The 15868-nt window shown below is 33.3% G+C and overlaps 1 protein-coding gene across 2 annotated transcripts in view; it reads left to right on the plus strand.

Annotated features, from left to right (window-relative positions):
* The window catches only part of KLHL1 (kelch like family member 1), a 352516-nt gene that overhangs the window by 112332 nt on the left and 224316 nt on the right, over positions 1-15868 (plus strand). The window contains exon 2 of one of the 2 annotated variants that reach the window (XM_021697925.1): positions 8544-8726. The exons of the other annotated variant lie outside the window; for it this stretch is intronic. Coding sequence (XP_021553600.1) covers positions 8544-8726 — 183 coding nt within the window. The remainder of the gene's footprint in view (positions 1-8543; positions 8727-15868) is intronic. 2 annotated transcript variants of the gene reach the window in all.

Raw genomic sequence — 15868 nt, forward strand, 5'->3', positions numbered from 1 at the left:
AAGGAATAAAACATTTAAAGTTGAGGGGAAAAAGCTGATATTCTATTTTATAGATAAATTAATCGAGATTCAAAATGCAGTAACTGATGGAGGCTAGAATATATATAGTTTTTCTCTAGCTTATGAGTTATTCCTCTTTTTTTATTATTCTGTCTTACCAGTGTGTGTGTGTGTGTGTATGCATGTGTGTGTGTTTCAATACTTCTGATAAAAAGCCTTACTTAAAATTCCAATTATCTTATAAGACAAAATTGTACCCAAAAGCAACATTAATGACTATATTCATTTTTCTTGCTTCTAAGTAGTAGCACCTGGTGCTTGAACTTTATCCCTTCTAATATTTCCTGGATCTAAACCTCTCTCTCGGGGGTTATTAAAAGGTTTGAAATTAGTGTGTTTGTATAACTAGACATTCATTTTGAATACTGGTTTACTCTGCCATGCCGATATATGATGATGATGTTTCATTTGCTGGTTTTGTAATAATGCAAAGTTGATTCTTTAAATTTATTCATTTACTTAAAAAATGTTTCCCTTTTCAAAAAAAAAATGTTTCCCTTTTCTTTTTTTTTTAAATAATGAAATATTAACTTTAGGTGTAGAACTTTCAAGGTTAAATAGATATGCAATATTGTGTTTTATTGTCTGAGAATTTTTGCTTACTTATGGATCTTTGATATTGTTTACATAATGATTTGTAATAATAACTTCATAGTTTTAAAATTGAAATGACATGTGCTCATATAAAATACTTAAGCAATGTAAGGAAGGAATAAAATAGCAAACTTTTGACCAGAAATATTTTTACAAGCTAAAATAAATATTTTGCTAATGGAAATTTAATATGAAGAGATGCCTGCAGTGTACACTAAATTTTATGGCTAAAACAAATAGTTATTTTTTCACTTACATAATAGTATCTTTCACTACACTCAGGTCTTGCCCAAGAAGTATGTATTGGTAATTCCTTTATCCGATATTACAGAAATGTTCTTTAAATATTCCCTCAAAACAAAAGCTAACTTATTCAAGAGAAAAAGGAGACTCCTTGCAAATTTATTTTTTCATTTTAGTTCTACTCTTTTTTTTTTTTTTAAGATTTTATTTATTTGCGAGAGAGAGAATGAGAGACAGAGAGCATGAGAGGGAGGAGGGTCAGAGGGAGAAGCAGACTCCCTGCTGAGCAGGGAGCCTGATGCGGGACTCGATCCCAGGACTCCGGGATCATGACCTGAGCCGAAGGCAGTTGCTTAACCAACGGAGCCACCCAGGCGCCCCTTTTTTAGTTCTACTCTTACATAGTGACATTAAAGATATAATAATAAGGCATGCCTGGTTAGCTCCGTTGGTTAAGTATCCGACTCTTGCTTTCAGCTCATGTCATGATCTCAGGGTCCTAAGATCAAGCCCCTCACCCCCCAAGAGCTCTGCATTTAACGGGGTGTCTGTTTGAGATTCTCCTTTTCCTCTGCCCCCCCCCACTCCCTGCACACCCTCTTTCTCTAAGATAAATAAACAAATCTTAAAAAAAAAAAAGATATAATAATGATGCTGGGACTTAGGGAACTTTGTTTGAAATCAATGCATCATATCTGTTTAAAGAAGTTTTTAGAGGGGCCTTGGTGGTACAGTCAGTTAAACAACCAACTCTTGGTTTTGGCTCAGGTCCTGATCTCAGGGTCAGGAGATGAGCTCTGTGTCAGGCTCCTTGCTCAGTGGGGAGTCTGCTCAAGACATTCCCTTCCGCCTCTGCATCTCTGGCCCCACTCACGCGCACTCTCTCTTTCTCTCTCAAATAAATAAATCTTTAAAAAAAGAAAGGATTTTTTAAAAGTGTTTTTTATTGTATTCTTTAGTATTTTCACAGTGTACATAAGTGCACTATCAGAGAATGCAAAAGAGTTCATATTTATAGCAGTTATGTATGCATTTTTTCTCCTGAGCTCTGGAAGCTATTTGAAATTCAACAATAGCAATTCACAAAAACACTTATTAATCTACCCTATGTGTGCCAGGCACTCTGTCAGGTTTGGGGATATAAAGTCCTTTACCAAAAGTATATTTTTGTGTTCTATGAAACAAACAAGAAAACCACAACAAATTAAGATTAGTACTTGGCCAAGGCCATTTTCTCATAGAATATTCTCACTCAATTATTCAACAAATAATTGAACTCCTAAAGTATTCTACATGTCAAAGACGGATGTAAACTACACTGGGTAATTAGCATGTCAGGGTAAGCCCTGACCCCCCAAACTAAAAGAAGTCTTTCTGAAAAAAGTAATACTTAAACCGATCTCTGAAGAAGTTATCCACGAGAATGTCAATGTGATATGAAGGTTTCAGGGAAAGAAATATATGTGTGAAGGCTGTAGAAGAAAGAGCTATGACATACTGAAACTACTTAGCATGGTTAGAATTAGAGCTTCAGCTGTTACTGGGTCACTCAGTTCCCGTCCCAGATGCACCAAAGAATTGGAGACGCAAGACCAGAATGGGGAGATAGAGTTCATAGAGTGGGTAAGTTGAGGACACCTTCAAGAGTGAAAGCGGGCCATCGCTGGAGCAAGAGTGGCAATGGGACCAAGAAGCTCCAGCTGCATCCTTTTAAGCCTGCTTTGTGTACATGTAAATCTGTCTTTGATTGACATTTTTGATTGACAGCTGGTACTCACATAATATTGACCTCTGCACATGCGCCTACCCATGATGCGGTCTGTTATAATTGTATTTATTTATGTATTGTATATTTATGAGTGTCTAATGAGCTTTTGCTGTGACCTTACTAGCCGCACCATTTGTGCCCACGCTCAGCTCTCAGCAGTCCTCTGGTGGCCTTTGAGCCAGCTCTGTGGCTAGGCCTTTCTTATTCTGTTAACCCTTAAAGATGGCTCTGAAGATGTGGCTGTTGACCCTTGGAGTGGCTCCGAGGGTGTGGCCAAAATCTGCTCTCTCTCTCCTCCCCCATGCCTAACTGCCTAAAAGAGCTGATGGGTACTAAAAGTTGAAGAAAGCATCAGATCATTAGGCATTTATAACATACAATATGTGATTTGGACCATGGAAGCATTGAAGGCTGGAACTTGGTTGACAATGGGAACAATTTATGATGTAATAGCTTTAAATCGGCACATAGGTAGGGGGTCTTAATGTGAAAACAGAGGAGTAATCGATACCTTTTACAGCTTTTTTTTTAAAATTAATTCACAGTCTAATCTTCTAGAAATAACTGTTTCCTGGTGCAAGAGTTATTTCCACCTGATACCAATACTGTTTAGCACAAAAATTAGAAAGTATGCTTTATCTCCGAATTGTTTGGTACAGCAAAAGTAAGTGATGTTCAGCCCTGAACTATTTAGCATAGGAACAGGAAAGCTTATTGGTCAATTCTGAGCAGTTAAGATAAGAAATGAACATGAAAGCTAAATAAAGCCACCAGAAAAGACACTAGTGCCTTTGGCAAAAGCAATTTCATTACAAGGGTGGTTGGAAAGTTAGATTGCAATGGACTGAGGAGTATTCAGAGGGTCAGGAATTAAGATAATGAGTGCAGACAACACTTTCAAGACCTATAGCTGTGAAAGGAAATAGGAAGGAATAGCTATGGCTAGAGTAGTTTGTGAGATCAAGAAAAAAAATTTTTTTTAAAGATTTTATTTATTTATTTGACAGAGAGAGACACAGCGAGAGAGGGAACACAAGCAGGGGAAGCGGGAGAGGGAGAAGCAGGCTTCCCGCGGAGCAGGGAGCCCGATGCAGGGCTCCATCCCAGGACCCTGGGATCATGACCTGAGCTGAAGGCAGACGCTTAACGACTGAGCCACCCAGGCATCCCAAGAAAATTTTTTAATTGTATTGTGTTGTATATCACAGGCTGGTGAATTCTTTAGCATGTTTAAATTCCGATAGGAAGAAATCATATTGCCCTTTTAAAATTGCATTTCTTGGAACTTGAAGCTTTATGTTGTTGGGCCACAATAAAGATAAAAAATATAGTGTCAGATCCTAACATCTGAGATACTCTTAGATTAGAAAGAGATTATAAAGTTTATTTAGGCTGAAGACATAAAAATTAGACAATACCAGAAATAATACAATGTCAGATTTTTACTTTATATTTATAGGAAACATTAAAGATATAACCTCTATTTCCTATAATTTTAAAGTCTCATTTGTTAAACTAATAAGGTTGGATATGTGAGGGAAGATTAAATAATAAACTGTAGTTTAAGAATCCTAAGTATACTGATGTGGAAACTCCTTTTTTAAATCCTGAGTCAAAGGTCAAGGTCAAGGAGCTCTACTCAAGCCAGGTATCAGGAAATGATTTATGAGAAAACGTGCAAGCACTGGGACAGTGACTTTATCGGGAGAAAATCAAGTCAAACCAACATAACCATTTTTCTGACCGATAACCAACCTTCAAGAAAAATAACTAGTTTTCAGATTTAATATGGAGAAATTCAGAGAATTAGAACTTTTAGGAAAAAAGCTGGGAGTGAATAAGAACTCTGAAAAAAATAGTTTGGAGCCTAGTTTCTAGCTCTCTGTTCTTTTGATTTATCCTTTTAAATTGCTTTCAAGTTCTTCAGAAAAGGCCCATCTCCGTATTACAGTCAAGATGTGTTAGTACACCTTGATTGTGGAAAAGGTGGTGCTACCTTGTGAGTAATTAGCTCTAAATAAATCTTGTCAAATCTATGCCCTGTTTGATTTGCTGTCTGTGGTCTCACCAAACTCTACAACTGTATTACTCTATTTCTTTCATTATTTCCTCTAATATTATGTCCACCACAACTTGAGTGACTTGTAGATAAACTACTACACTAAATTCTTTTCTTGCTAACATTTCCCAGGCTATGGAAATCTTAGTGAGCTATAAAACTTTCTGCCCTAAGTATGGTATTTGTCTTGTAGGAAATTAAGATAAGGATCTGAATGTAGTCTTTATCCCCAACCCCCTTTAAGCCTATCTGGAGCCATTCTGCAGGGCTGTCTCTAGTATCTTGATTTTAGGACCCTATTCATGCAGTCTGGTACCAGACCAGAAACATCAGGATCTCAGTGGAGCAGTCTTGATCTATTTGGCAACCTGCACTCCTGACTTTATTCTCCATAATTACCTGTAACCCAAAATGATATGTTCATTCTAGATTTAAAAGTCCATCCTGCTGGGCATTTTGTGACTTTTCTGTTCAATGTGTCTGTTAACGTGTAGAAGGATGTTCTTGCCAACATATGCCCGAGCCTGAATTCCTAAAATATATGCTGGGAAATGACCATATTCTGGGGTTGTAATAAGCAAACTTGTGAAAGGCAAACATATGGTACAGCAAAATTTCTATTAATTTTAAATATTTAAATATTTAAAGGAAAACTAATGAAAATAATCATATTGCATAGACAAATACTGTAGATAGCAGAGAACACACATAATTTTAATGGATTTAGATTTGTAAACTTGTCTGCAGTTCTTTTGGAGTTTTATGTGCACAAACATGTCTTCTGGAAATAATAGCAGTTATATATGTATTTTTTGGTCTAACTTTAATGGGCTTTATTTCTTTTTTCCCTTGTTTACATTACATTGGAAAGACCTTCCAGAAAAATGTTGAATGGAGGTAGTACTAAAGAATTTCATTTTCAGTCTCAAGGAAGAAAGATTTCCATTAAATATGTTTGATATATGAGTGAATTAGGTGGTTTTATATGATTGAAATGTGTTCCTTAATTTGGTACAACTTACTTGTGATGCATTATCCACTATATATTTGACACACTTATTTTTTTACCTTTTTTTTTTTTTTTTTTTTTGAGAGTGTTTTTGGGGGGTTTTTTTTTTTTTTTTTTTTTTTTTTTTTTTTAGAGAGAGAGAATGGAGGGGAGAATGGGAAAGGCAGCGGGAGAGGGAGAAAGAACCTTAAGCAGGCTCCATGCCCAGTGTGGAGCACAATGCAGGGCTCGATCTCATGACCCTAAGATCACGACCTGAGCCCAAATCAAGAATCCGACACTTAATCAACTGAACCACTCAGGAGCCTCATATTTACATTTAGTTTTTACATACAGTTTTATATTTAGTTGCTAGTATTTTGCTTAGGATTTTTGCAAATATGTTTAGAAGAGAGAATGGCCATTCATTTTCTTTCCGTGTAACCTCCTTTCCAAGTTTTGTTTCCATCTTATGTTTGCCTCATTAAATGAGTTGAGGGAAGGTTCTCTTTTTCTGTTTTCTGACAAATTTTAAGAAAGTCTTTTTCTTTCTTCCTTTCTGCCTGCCCCCCTCAGTTTTGTATTGATTTTACTATCATGTGTAGTTTTGTTTTATCATGAATGGATAGTGAATCTTGAATCTTTGTTTTGATGTTTTTAACACATTTTTGAAAACTCTTGGCCATTATGTCTTCAGATGGCTTTTGCCCTATCATATCTCTCTCCTGTTTTTAAGACTACAATTATTTATACGAAAACAATGAATCATGGATCACTACATCAAAAACTAATGATGTATTGTATGGTGACTAACATAACATAATAAAATTAAATTAAATTAAAAAAAGAAAAAAAGACTACAATTATATATTATAATCCTTTCCCATGTTTCATTTGTTTCAGAAACTATTGTTTTTATCTTTTTTATCCCAATATTTTACTTTCAATATTTCCTACTTATTTTTCAGCTTATGTTTGCCTCATCTGCATGCATTCTGCAAGTTCCGTTCCTCTATCAAAATTTTAAGTTAAATTATTACATTTCTACATGATTTTTTCATATAACCTAATATTCTTGAAACACTCCAGATTGTTTTCTATAGTAATGATGTTATTTTCACATCTATAATTGTGATACTTCCTTTCAGAGATACATCTGTAGCACCTCCAAGCCTGTTTCTATTACCTGTTTTTCTCCCTAGGTCTAGTTTATTTATAGACCTGCTTTTTTTACCTTAATGTCAAGCACTACACACATGCACAAGAAATCAGAGTTTCTATGAGGTTACCTTTTTCTAAAGGTTTTTATTTTGACTGTTTGCTGACATTTAGATTGGTACATCACCTTAATGCACTCAGAGACTTCACTGATTTAGACCTAGGTTTCTGTCTTTGTATTATCTTGTCAATTTCTATTTCCCTTGCCTCCTAGGATAGAGCCCTTCAGGGAGTTCAACTGAGACCCTGTGTATTTACCAGAGTCTCTCATCTTGCTGGTCCTTGAATTCAAATTTTTATCTTTCACAGTCTATTTAGCTTCTCAATCTCCAATAAGTCATTTTCTGCCTGTCTAGCAGTGCTTCAGATCACAAATACCTCTGGGGAAAAGTGGTGCCCAATGACAGCCTTTCCCAAACTTTCCTCTTTTATGGCCCCTCATTTGTTTCTCAAGTTCTGCTACCTTTGGAGCCCATAAAATTCCAATATCCATCTTTTCCTCCACGCCCCATGATACTTTTTCTCAGTTTCTTATCCTGTGCTGCTTATAATTAGTAAATACCTTTAGAGGGAAAGAAAAAACAGTATAGAATTTTGAGCTGACTTCCATGAGTTTTTCTTTATTCTAAGATCTTGGTCTTTCAAGTCCTGGTTGTCTTAGTAGCTATTGTTAAATTCATTTAGTTGTTTTGATATTATATGTAACATTTTTTTCTGGTGAGGGGTTTAGTCAGCTACAAGTTATCGCCCTGTAATTGGAAGCAGAATTCTCCATACTTTCTGTTTTGAAATAAGCTATTTCATTATTATTGTTAAATATCTAATTCATTTTCATTTTTAAATTGTTTTAAGGACTTAATTAGCACAGCATCAGAATACTTGACTGGGTCTTCTGGGCCTATCATGCATATACTGAGAGTCTTCTCCTTAATATAGAGTATGGTATTTTAAAGACTTCATTGTTATGATATTAATAGATTTAGTAGCCAAACTTAAGTATCATGAATTTTTCAAAATTTTAAAGTTTATCACTAACAAAATATTTGTTAGTACTGAGCTACTACATTTTGTAATTTTTTTTTAATTGGTTGGGCATGGAATATGAAACTCAACAATTTACTTTTAAATTTATTGCCAATTTTTTTTACAAACCATCTTTCATAATTTCTCATCATGAAAATCACCTACTTCTGTAAAGGAACATTTACTATAACCTCACAGGAATCATAATTTAGAATAGTATAATTAGATGATCTTCCTCAATTTCAAATGGATTAAGTTAACATTTTATTAGCAATCAATTTTAGAAGAGGCATGTTAGTAATTTACTGTTTCTGTTACTTTTTCAGATTTTTTAGCTTAATGTCCTACTAAATATAGATAACCTATCTTTGAAATCATTTTAAAACTAGAAGAAAAGATAATTAACAATTCATTTATTGCTTCCCAGAGCAAATTATTTCACCCAAAATAGATCTTTCTGACTTACATTAATAATGATTAACATAAGGAGACATGCATTGATTTTCCCTATAAAATTTTAAAACTCTGTGTGTTGTTTTGGACAATTCATAGCACTTTATAAACACCATCTTTTTGTGTGTGATTTGTAGGCTGACAGCAACTAGCCATTCATTGACACCTCAAAGTGATATGGACTCCAGTAGCTCTGAAGAATTCTATCAGGCTGTCCACCATGCTGAGCAAACCTTCAGAAAAATGGAAAGTTACTTGAAACAACAGCAACTCTGTGATGTTATTCTGATTGTCGGGAACCGAAAGATACCTGCACACAGGTATAGTAACTTGTCTTTATTGGATATAGAAGTGACAGTCTGGTATGTAGAATACAAAACATTCAATGATCAGAGAATTAAGAATCCATTTTTTTTTTGTGGTACAATAAAACTTTATTAATGGGCACTGGGATTTGAATTTCATATACTCTTCACATGTAATGGAATATATTTATCCTTTGATTTTTCCCACCAATAGAAATGTAATATCTGTTCTTAGCTTGTGAGCTGTGCAATAGGCAGCAGGCCAGACTTGGTCCACGGGCCATAGTTTGCTGATCCCTGTGTTAAAGAACTCAAGATCTCAAGCCTTTGATTCATGGAAGAAAGGAGTTCAAACGCAATTTGAAATATTTTGACTTTGATATTTTGTTATGAATTTCCAGGTATTTTATAATATATATGATATGTGGATACTTTATTATAAAAATATTGTTTGTTTCCATGTGTTTATTCATTCAGTAATTGTTATGCTCTCAAATGTTGTCAGGCTCAGAGATTAGATGATCAAAAATCTACTGTGAATGAAAGTTAAGATTTTCCAATAAGAACATCAAGAATAACTTGATATTCCATCTATTAACACATGTCGTCTTCATAGTATTATGCTTTAACTGCAAAAAAAAAAAAAAAAAGATGAAGCATACAGGTAAATTTGCAGAATTTTAAATCATAATATAAATGTATTCTACTAAGCTTTGTCAAATAATCATAGCTAAGTCTATTTATAGTAGTTGAGAATCCACATTTTTGAGGGAGCTTGAGTTATTTTTCTTTTACTCTTTATTTCTTTTGGGAGGAGAATTATAATGTCATTTTAAGTAATCTCTTTTAATAAATAAAGCAAATATAAATACTTCAAAAATAAAACTTCCTCTACCTAGGATTCATACATAGTCCATTTTATGTGACTCATAATTGCACTAAGTGGAAATCCATTTTAACTTAAGAGAATGTACCTAGGATCTGAAATGAGATATATGTTTCTGCCAAAATTAAAAGGAAATTAGGTTATCTTGGGTATATATTATTTGTTTCAACTAGGAAATGCAAAGTATTTCATGTTGACATTTTTATTTTGCATTTATTAATTTTTAAAAAAATTATAACATACTAATATTATCCTTAAGGTCCAATATATTTGAAAGCTAATGTACTTTTAAACATTCCCTATATATCTGTGATTTATAATTCTAAGTTACATGAACTGAACATCCAATTATTTTGTGCATTAATTTCTTATCAGCTTACTTATGAAAATTAATTAAATTTGATGTTGGGTTTTTTTACTTGTTTCTCTATTTTTTATTTTGAAATTGTAATTGGGAAAATAATTTTAATTTAATTTTGAAACTTCTTATTTTATTATTTTAAATAGTTGAATAAATAGGCAAATAGCCTTAGATTACCTTGATGTATGATGTTTAATACTATTAATGCTGATGAATTTAGAAGAGGCATAAGTTACCAACATATAAAAAAATATTTTCAGTGTACTCCTCTTTCCTATACTTTTAATTTAAATTTCATTATGTAGATAATATATATACATCTAAGTGCTGACTATTAAAAACATTCCTGAAGAATTAAGCTGTATTTCTACTATGATAGCAATATTAAAATGTGAAAGTGAATTTGAGGGCGCCTGGGTGGCTCAGTTGGTTAAGCGACTGCCTTCGGCTCAGGTCATGATCCTGGAGTCCCTGGATCAAGTCCCGCATCGGGCTCCCTGCTCGGCAGGGAGTCTGCTTCTCCCTCTGACCCTCCCCCCTCTCATGTGCTCTTTCTCATTCTCTCTCTCTCAAATAAATAAATAAAATCTTTAAAAAAAAAAAAAAAAGAAAGTGAATTTGATACACTAGAAATGCATAGGAGGGAACATTTAGCATTGAATAACTAATGTAGGTCTGGTAGGGTTCAAAATATCAGCTAACTCTGGCAACAATTCTAATAATATACTATTCACATGCATTTTCAAATATTTCTATGACAATGCATTATTATTGGCAAGAAAGCCATTAAAAATAGTCATTATTATTGAGATATTTAATGTTGTAATATGTGTGGCAAATATGCAAATTATCCTGAACTATCATCTAGATAACATCTAGATAAAAATTCTATTGTAAGAAGTATTCTTAATTTGAGAGTGTAATTAAATTTACTTTATTTAACTTATAAATTCATTAAATAATTATATATATTATATATGTGTGTGTGTTTAAGAAGATAGAGGGACTCAATCAACTCAAAAGTATATTAGCACATCAAATGTTCGTTAATATTTTAAAAAAGCGGTGTTTCATGTAATTTACAGTCTTATTTTATAGCCTTATATTGGTAGTAATTTAATATTTCTCATTTAATATTTCTCAGTTGAAGCATTTTTAACCAATATACTGAGCAATTCTCTCATGTTAATTATATTCTACATTGTTTTCTTTGTTACTCTTTTTATCTAGATCATTAATATCATTTTCTAAATAATGTAGTTATATAAGTTATTTTAAAATAATCCAGATGACTAAGAAATAAAATTGCTTGTTGGTTTAGATTATTCTAAAACATCAGAGTAATTATTACTTTTATACGTATTACTCTGAACATTTAAATATTTTATATAGTTAGTAGATATTAAAGCAAGTAATTATTGTCAACCATCTATATTTTCCTTAAATGTGACAAGAAAAATTTTAGCCTAAGGCTCTCTGCTAAATTAATGCAAATAAGGATTTATATTTATTTTATACCATGAGTTAAGACTTAGTACTACCTATTTTATAAATAATTTATATAGTTATGATTCTAAGTTAAACATACATTAACAATATGTGGGAAAACATTTATGGGGCACCGGAAAAAGGCAAATGCTGTTTTTAGTAACTGCAGATACATTGCACATCCTTATTTACACTTTTGTACAGTAAAATGATAGTAATTAATGCAAGATTAGTTCTTTCCTTTAAACAAATAATCATCTTAGCTATAGTAACTAAGGAACGGATTTTGAAGTTATTTTGTTATATTTTGATTAGCACAGATGAGTATTGCCTCAGGGCAAAATATATATGATGTTACAATCATTAGCACTGGAACATGGGGCTATTATAATAATTTCAAATAATGAAAAAAGAAACAACTACACTAAGATCTACTGCTCCTTCAGGAAGGACACTGAAAGCTAATCTTATAAGCACACTCACTAAATACCCATTCATAAAGCCATGTATATTTAATTTATTATTATCTCATCATTCAAAATTTTCAAATCAATCCCCACTTAAGTTAATAGATTATGATATTAAAGGGCTCTCCATAAAACCCTTTGTTTTTGTTCTGGTTATATTGTATATACGTTTTTAACCTGATATAAGTAACAACTATCAATGTATTTATGAAATGCCATGTTTATATAGATACATTTAATTACTACTACGCATATTTTTAAGTAAATTAGTTCTAAAAAGCTAATAATACTTAAGATGACACACTAATACCGCTTTGGCATGGAAAATAATCAAAATTCTGAATTCATCTGTGCTTTCAGTTTTCAGAGAAATTCTAAAATAAATATAAGCTTCTCATAAATGGCCCAGAATAATTGATTAGCAACAAGTGAACCAAGAAACTAAATATAAATCCCTGAGTACTAAATATAGAAAACTTCTTGCTAGGTAGCTGCCTGTAATCAGGGATGCCAGTTGCTAAAAATTAGACTGACAAGATCAATATTAATAATTGGACAGCCAAATTTTCTTTTCTTTTTTTTTTTTAAGATTTTACTTATTTATTTGTCAGAGAGAGAGAGAACACAGGGGGAGCGGCAGGCAATGGGAGAAGCAGGCTCCCCATGAGCAAGGAGCATGATGCAGGACTCTATCTGAGGACCCTGGGATCATGACCTGAGCTGAAGGCAGACACTTTAACCGACTGAGCCACCCAGGCATCCCTGGATAGCCAAATATTCTTTTTTTTTTTTTTTTGAATGAGCTATTTTTTTTTAAAGAGTGTATTTATTTATTTGTTAGAGGGAGAGAGGGAGAGAGAGAGAGAGCACCAGCAGGGAAAGCGGCAGGCGGAGGAAGAAGCAGACTCCTCATTGAGCAAGGAGCCCCATGCAGGACTCTATCTGAGGACCCTGGGATCATGACCTGAGCCGAAGGCAGATGCTTAACCAACTGAGCCACCCAGGTGTCCTGCCAAATTATCAATGTTAGGAGAATTAAGGGGTTTTCAGGGCCTACTTTGTTACAATGTACAGGTATAGAATGAAATATCATTTAGCCTGTGAAAGTCTTTTCCCTCTCTAGCCATTATTAAGAGTAAGTGCATTCGACAGAAATGAATGAGAAAATCTTAAATAACTAACATTCTCTGAGTTGGAAATAATATTATTTATAATTTTAAGTGCATAGAAACAGTGTGGAAGGATATATAACATACTGTCAATAAAGCCTATTCCTGGGAGATGGGAGTAGGCAGGATAAAGAGGAGTTAGCATTTTTTTAATGCATAAATATATATATTCTTTGAACTCTTTAGAGTGGCCATGCAATAATTCATGATCAAATAAAGACTTAAGTGAAAAATAAAATGGTGATATGTGATAGCAACAGATACAATCCTGCTCTGTAGACCAAAACCCTGGGCATTTCATTTAACATCATATTCTGTTTTCATTTTTGTCTATGTTTGATAATAGATTTAGTTATTTCAAGAATATATATACCATAAATATATAAGTCATATATATATGATATATATGATTTTAGTGTTTTTTATTGAGCACTAGTATCATAAAAATAGTTGAAGCTAAAAGTGGCATTTGAAATGATGTATTTAGAAACACTTAGGGGCTCATAAACACTTAGAAACACCTGGGTGGCTCAGTCTTTTAAGTGTCTGCCTTTGGCTCAGATCATGATCTCAGGGTCCTGGGATCAAGCCTCAAATCAGGCTCCCTGTTCAGTATAAACCATACTAGTAAAGCTAAGTATAGAGTCAAATTCAGAATAATTTAAAACTGTAGTGTCGTGTGTTAATCACTTAACTCTAATATAGAGATTAGAAAAAAAAAGAAGACAAAAGTTTTAAAAATATTTATTGCTACATAATTAGTTAATGGATGTACAGTATACAAAAAGGTAATTTGTGACATCAAAACAAAATATGCAAGGAGTAAAAAAGTAGTTTTTGTATGTGGTTGAAATTAAGTTGTTATCAGCTTAAAATATTTATAGTTATATTTATAGGCTGTTTTATGTAAGCTTCTTGGTAACCACAGCACAAAAACCTAAAGTACATATACAAAAGAAAAAAGGGAAAGCATAACATTATAGGAAATTATTAATTCACAAACAAGGATAGCAAAAGACGAAGAAATGAACAAGGGAACTACAAAACAGTCAGAAAACAATTAGATGGCATTGTAAATCCTTACTTATCAATAATTATTCTAAATATAACTGGATTAAGCTGTCCAATCAAAAGGTGTAGTATGACTGAATGGGGTCAAAAATAAGACCCAAGTATATGCTGCTTACAAGAGACTCACTTCAGCTTTAAGGGCACACATAGTCTCAAAAAGGAAGGAATGGAAAAAGATATTCCAAGCAGATGGAACCAAAAAGAGAGCAAGTGTAACTATAGTTTTTATCAGACAAGATAGACTTTAAGGCTTAACGGTAGCAAGAAACAAAGATGGTCATTATATAATGATAAAGGAATCAATTCACCAACAGGATACAACAATTATAAATATATCGTGGTAATCATTTTTTCAACATATATGTGTATCAAATCATATTCTATGCCTTAAATAAATGTTATATATTAATAATATCTCAATAAAACTGGGAAAGGGGGCGATAAGAGAAGCTGAAAAACTTTCGTTTCACTTGTTTTCCCATCATGTAGGTATCACTTTAATGTCTTCCCTCTACTTACTACTGATATTCAGCAGTACATGAAGCATCTTTCCTTGCATAAAACAAATGTATATCAAACATGTATGCCTTGGTCTATTCCCTGTTGGTGATGCAAAAGGATTATAAAACATGACACTTTTCCACATGAAGTTTGCAATAATCTTGAGGAGGAAAGAATAACCTGTAGGACAATTAAGGAAATTGTAATAGTTACCATATATTACATTATAACTGCAGTGGAAATATATAGTTTTTATTCCAAATGCAAGAGATAATCAAATAAGGTAACGAGCGATTTTTCAGAGAGATTGTGTTTGAGGTCAGCCTAATGGAAAAGAACAAGTGTGCTATTTTAGATAGAAAAATATGGAAAAATAGAGAAAGAAAGAATTTTTGAAAATTATGAGATACTGGCTTAGTTAAAGTGGAGTCATTTGTATTGGAAATCCTGGGAAATTAAGCTGTAAAAGTAGGACAAAAACAATTTTGACAGATTTTGAAAACCAGTAGAGAAATTTGGATTTGAAGTCATGTATAATTAGAAGTTCTTGTAGTTTCCTGAAGAGGGGAGTAGCATAATTAAGTCAATAATAAAAATAACAGTCCTAATGTTAGTTAACATTCAGTGTGTTGGCAGTTCTGTAGAAATAATGTATTAACAGCTACAATAGGCTGCCTATCATAATTTACAAAGATAACTCTGAAAAATGGGACCACTTTAGAAAATGTACAAAAAATGGGCACAGCAAAAGCTAGTTAATGGTCTAGGAAGCTGTTAGAGTTAATCCAGGCATGAAATGAGTATTATATAAATATAGAGAAAGAGATGAACTGAGAAATATTTTGGAGAACTGTGTCATTAGTAAGTATTCCTGGAAGTAGAGCTGGAGACTGGAATTCAAGTATGCATGGTTTATTTATTTTTTATTTTTTATTTTCTTTCCATGCAGGACATGCCCTCTTTAATACCCATCACCAGGCTAACCCATCCTCCCACCCCCTCCCCTCTAGAACCCTCAGTTTGTTTCTAAGAGTCCATCGTCTCTCATGGTTCATCTCTCCCTCCGATTTCCCCCCCTTCATACTTCCCCTCCTGCTATCTTCTTCTCCTCCTGCTATCTTCTTCTCCTCCTGCTATCTTCTTCTCCTTCTCCTTCTTCTTCTTCTCCTTCTTCTTCTTCTTCTTCTTCTTCTTCTTCTTCTTCTTCTTCTTCT

This window comes from Neomonachus schauinslandi, chromosome 3 (genome assembly GCF_002201575.2).
Source record: "Neomonachus schauinslandi chromosome 3, ASM220157v2, whole genome shotgun sequence".
NCBI classification, from domain to species: Eukaryota; Metazoa; Chordata; class Mammalia; order Carnivora; family Phocidae; genus Neomonachus; species Neomonachus schauinslandi.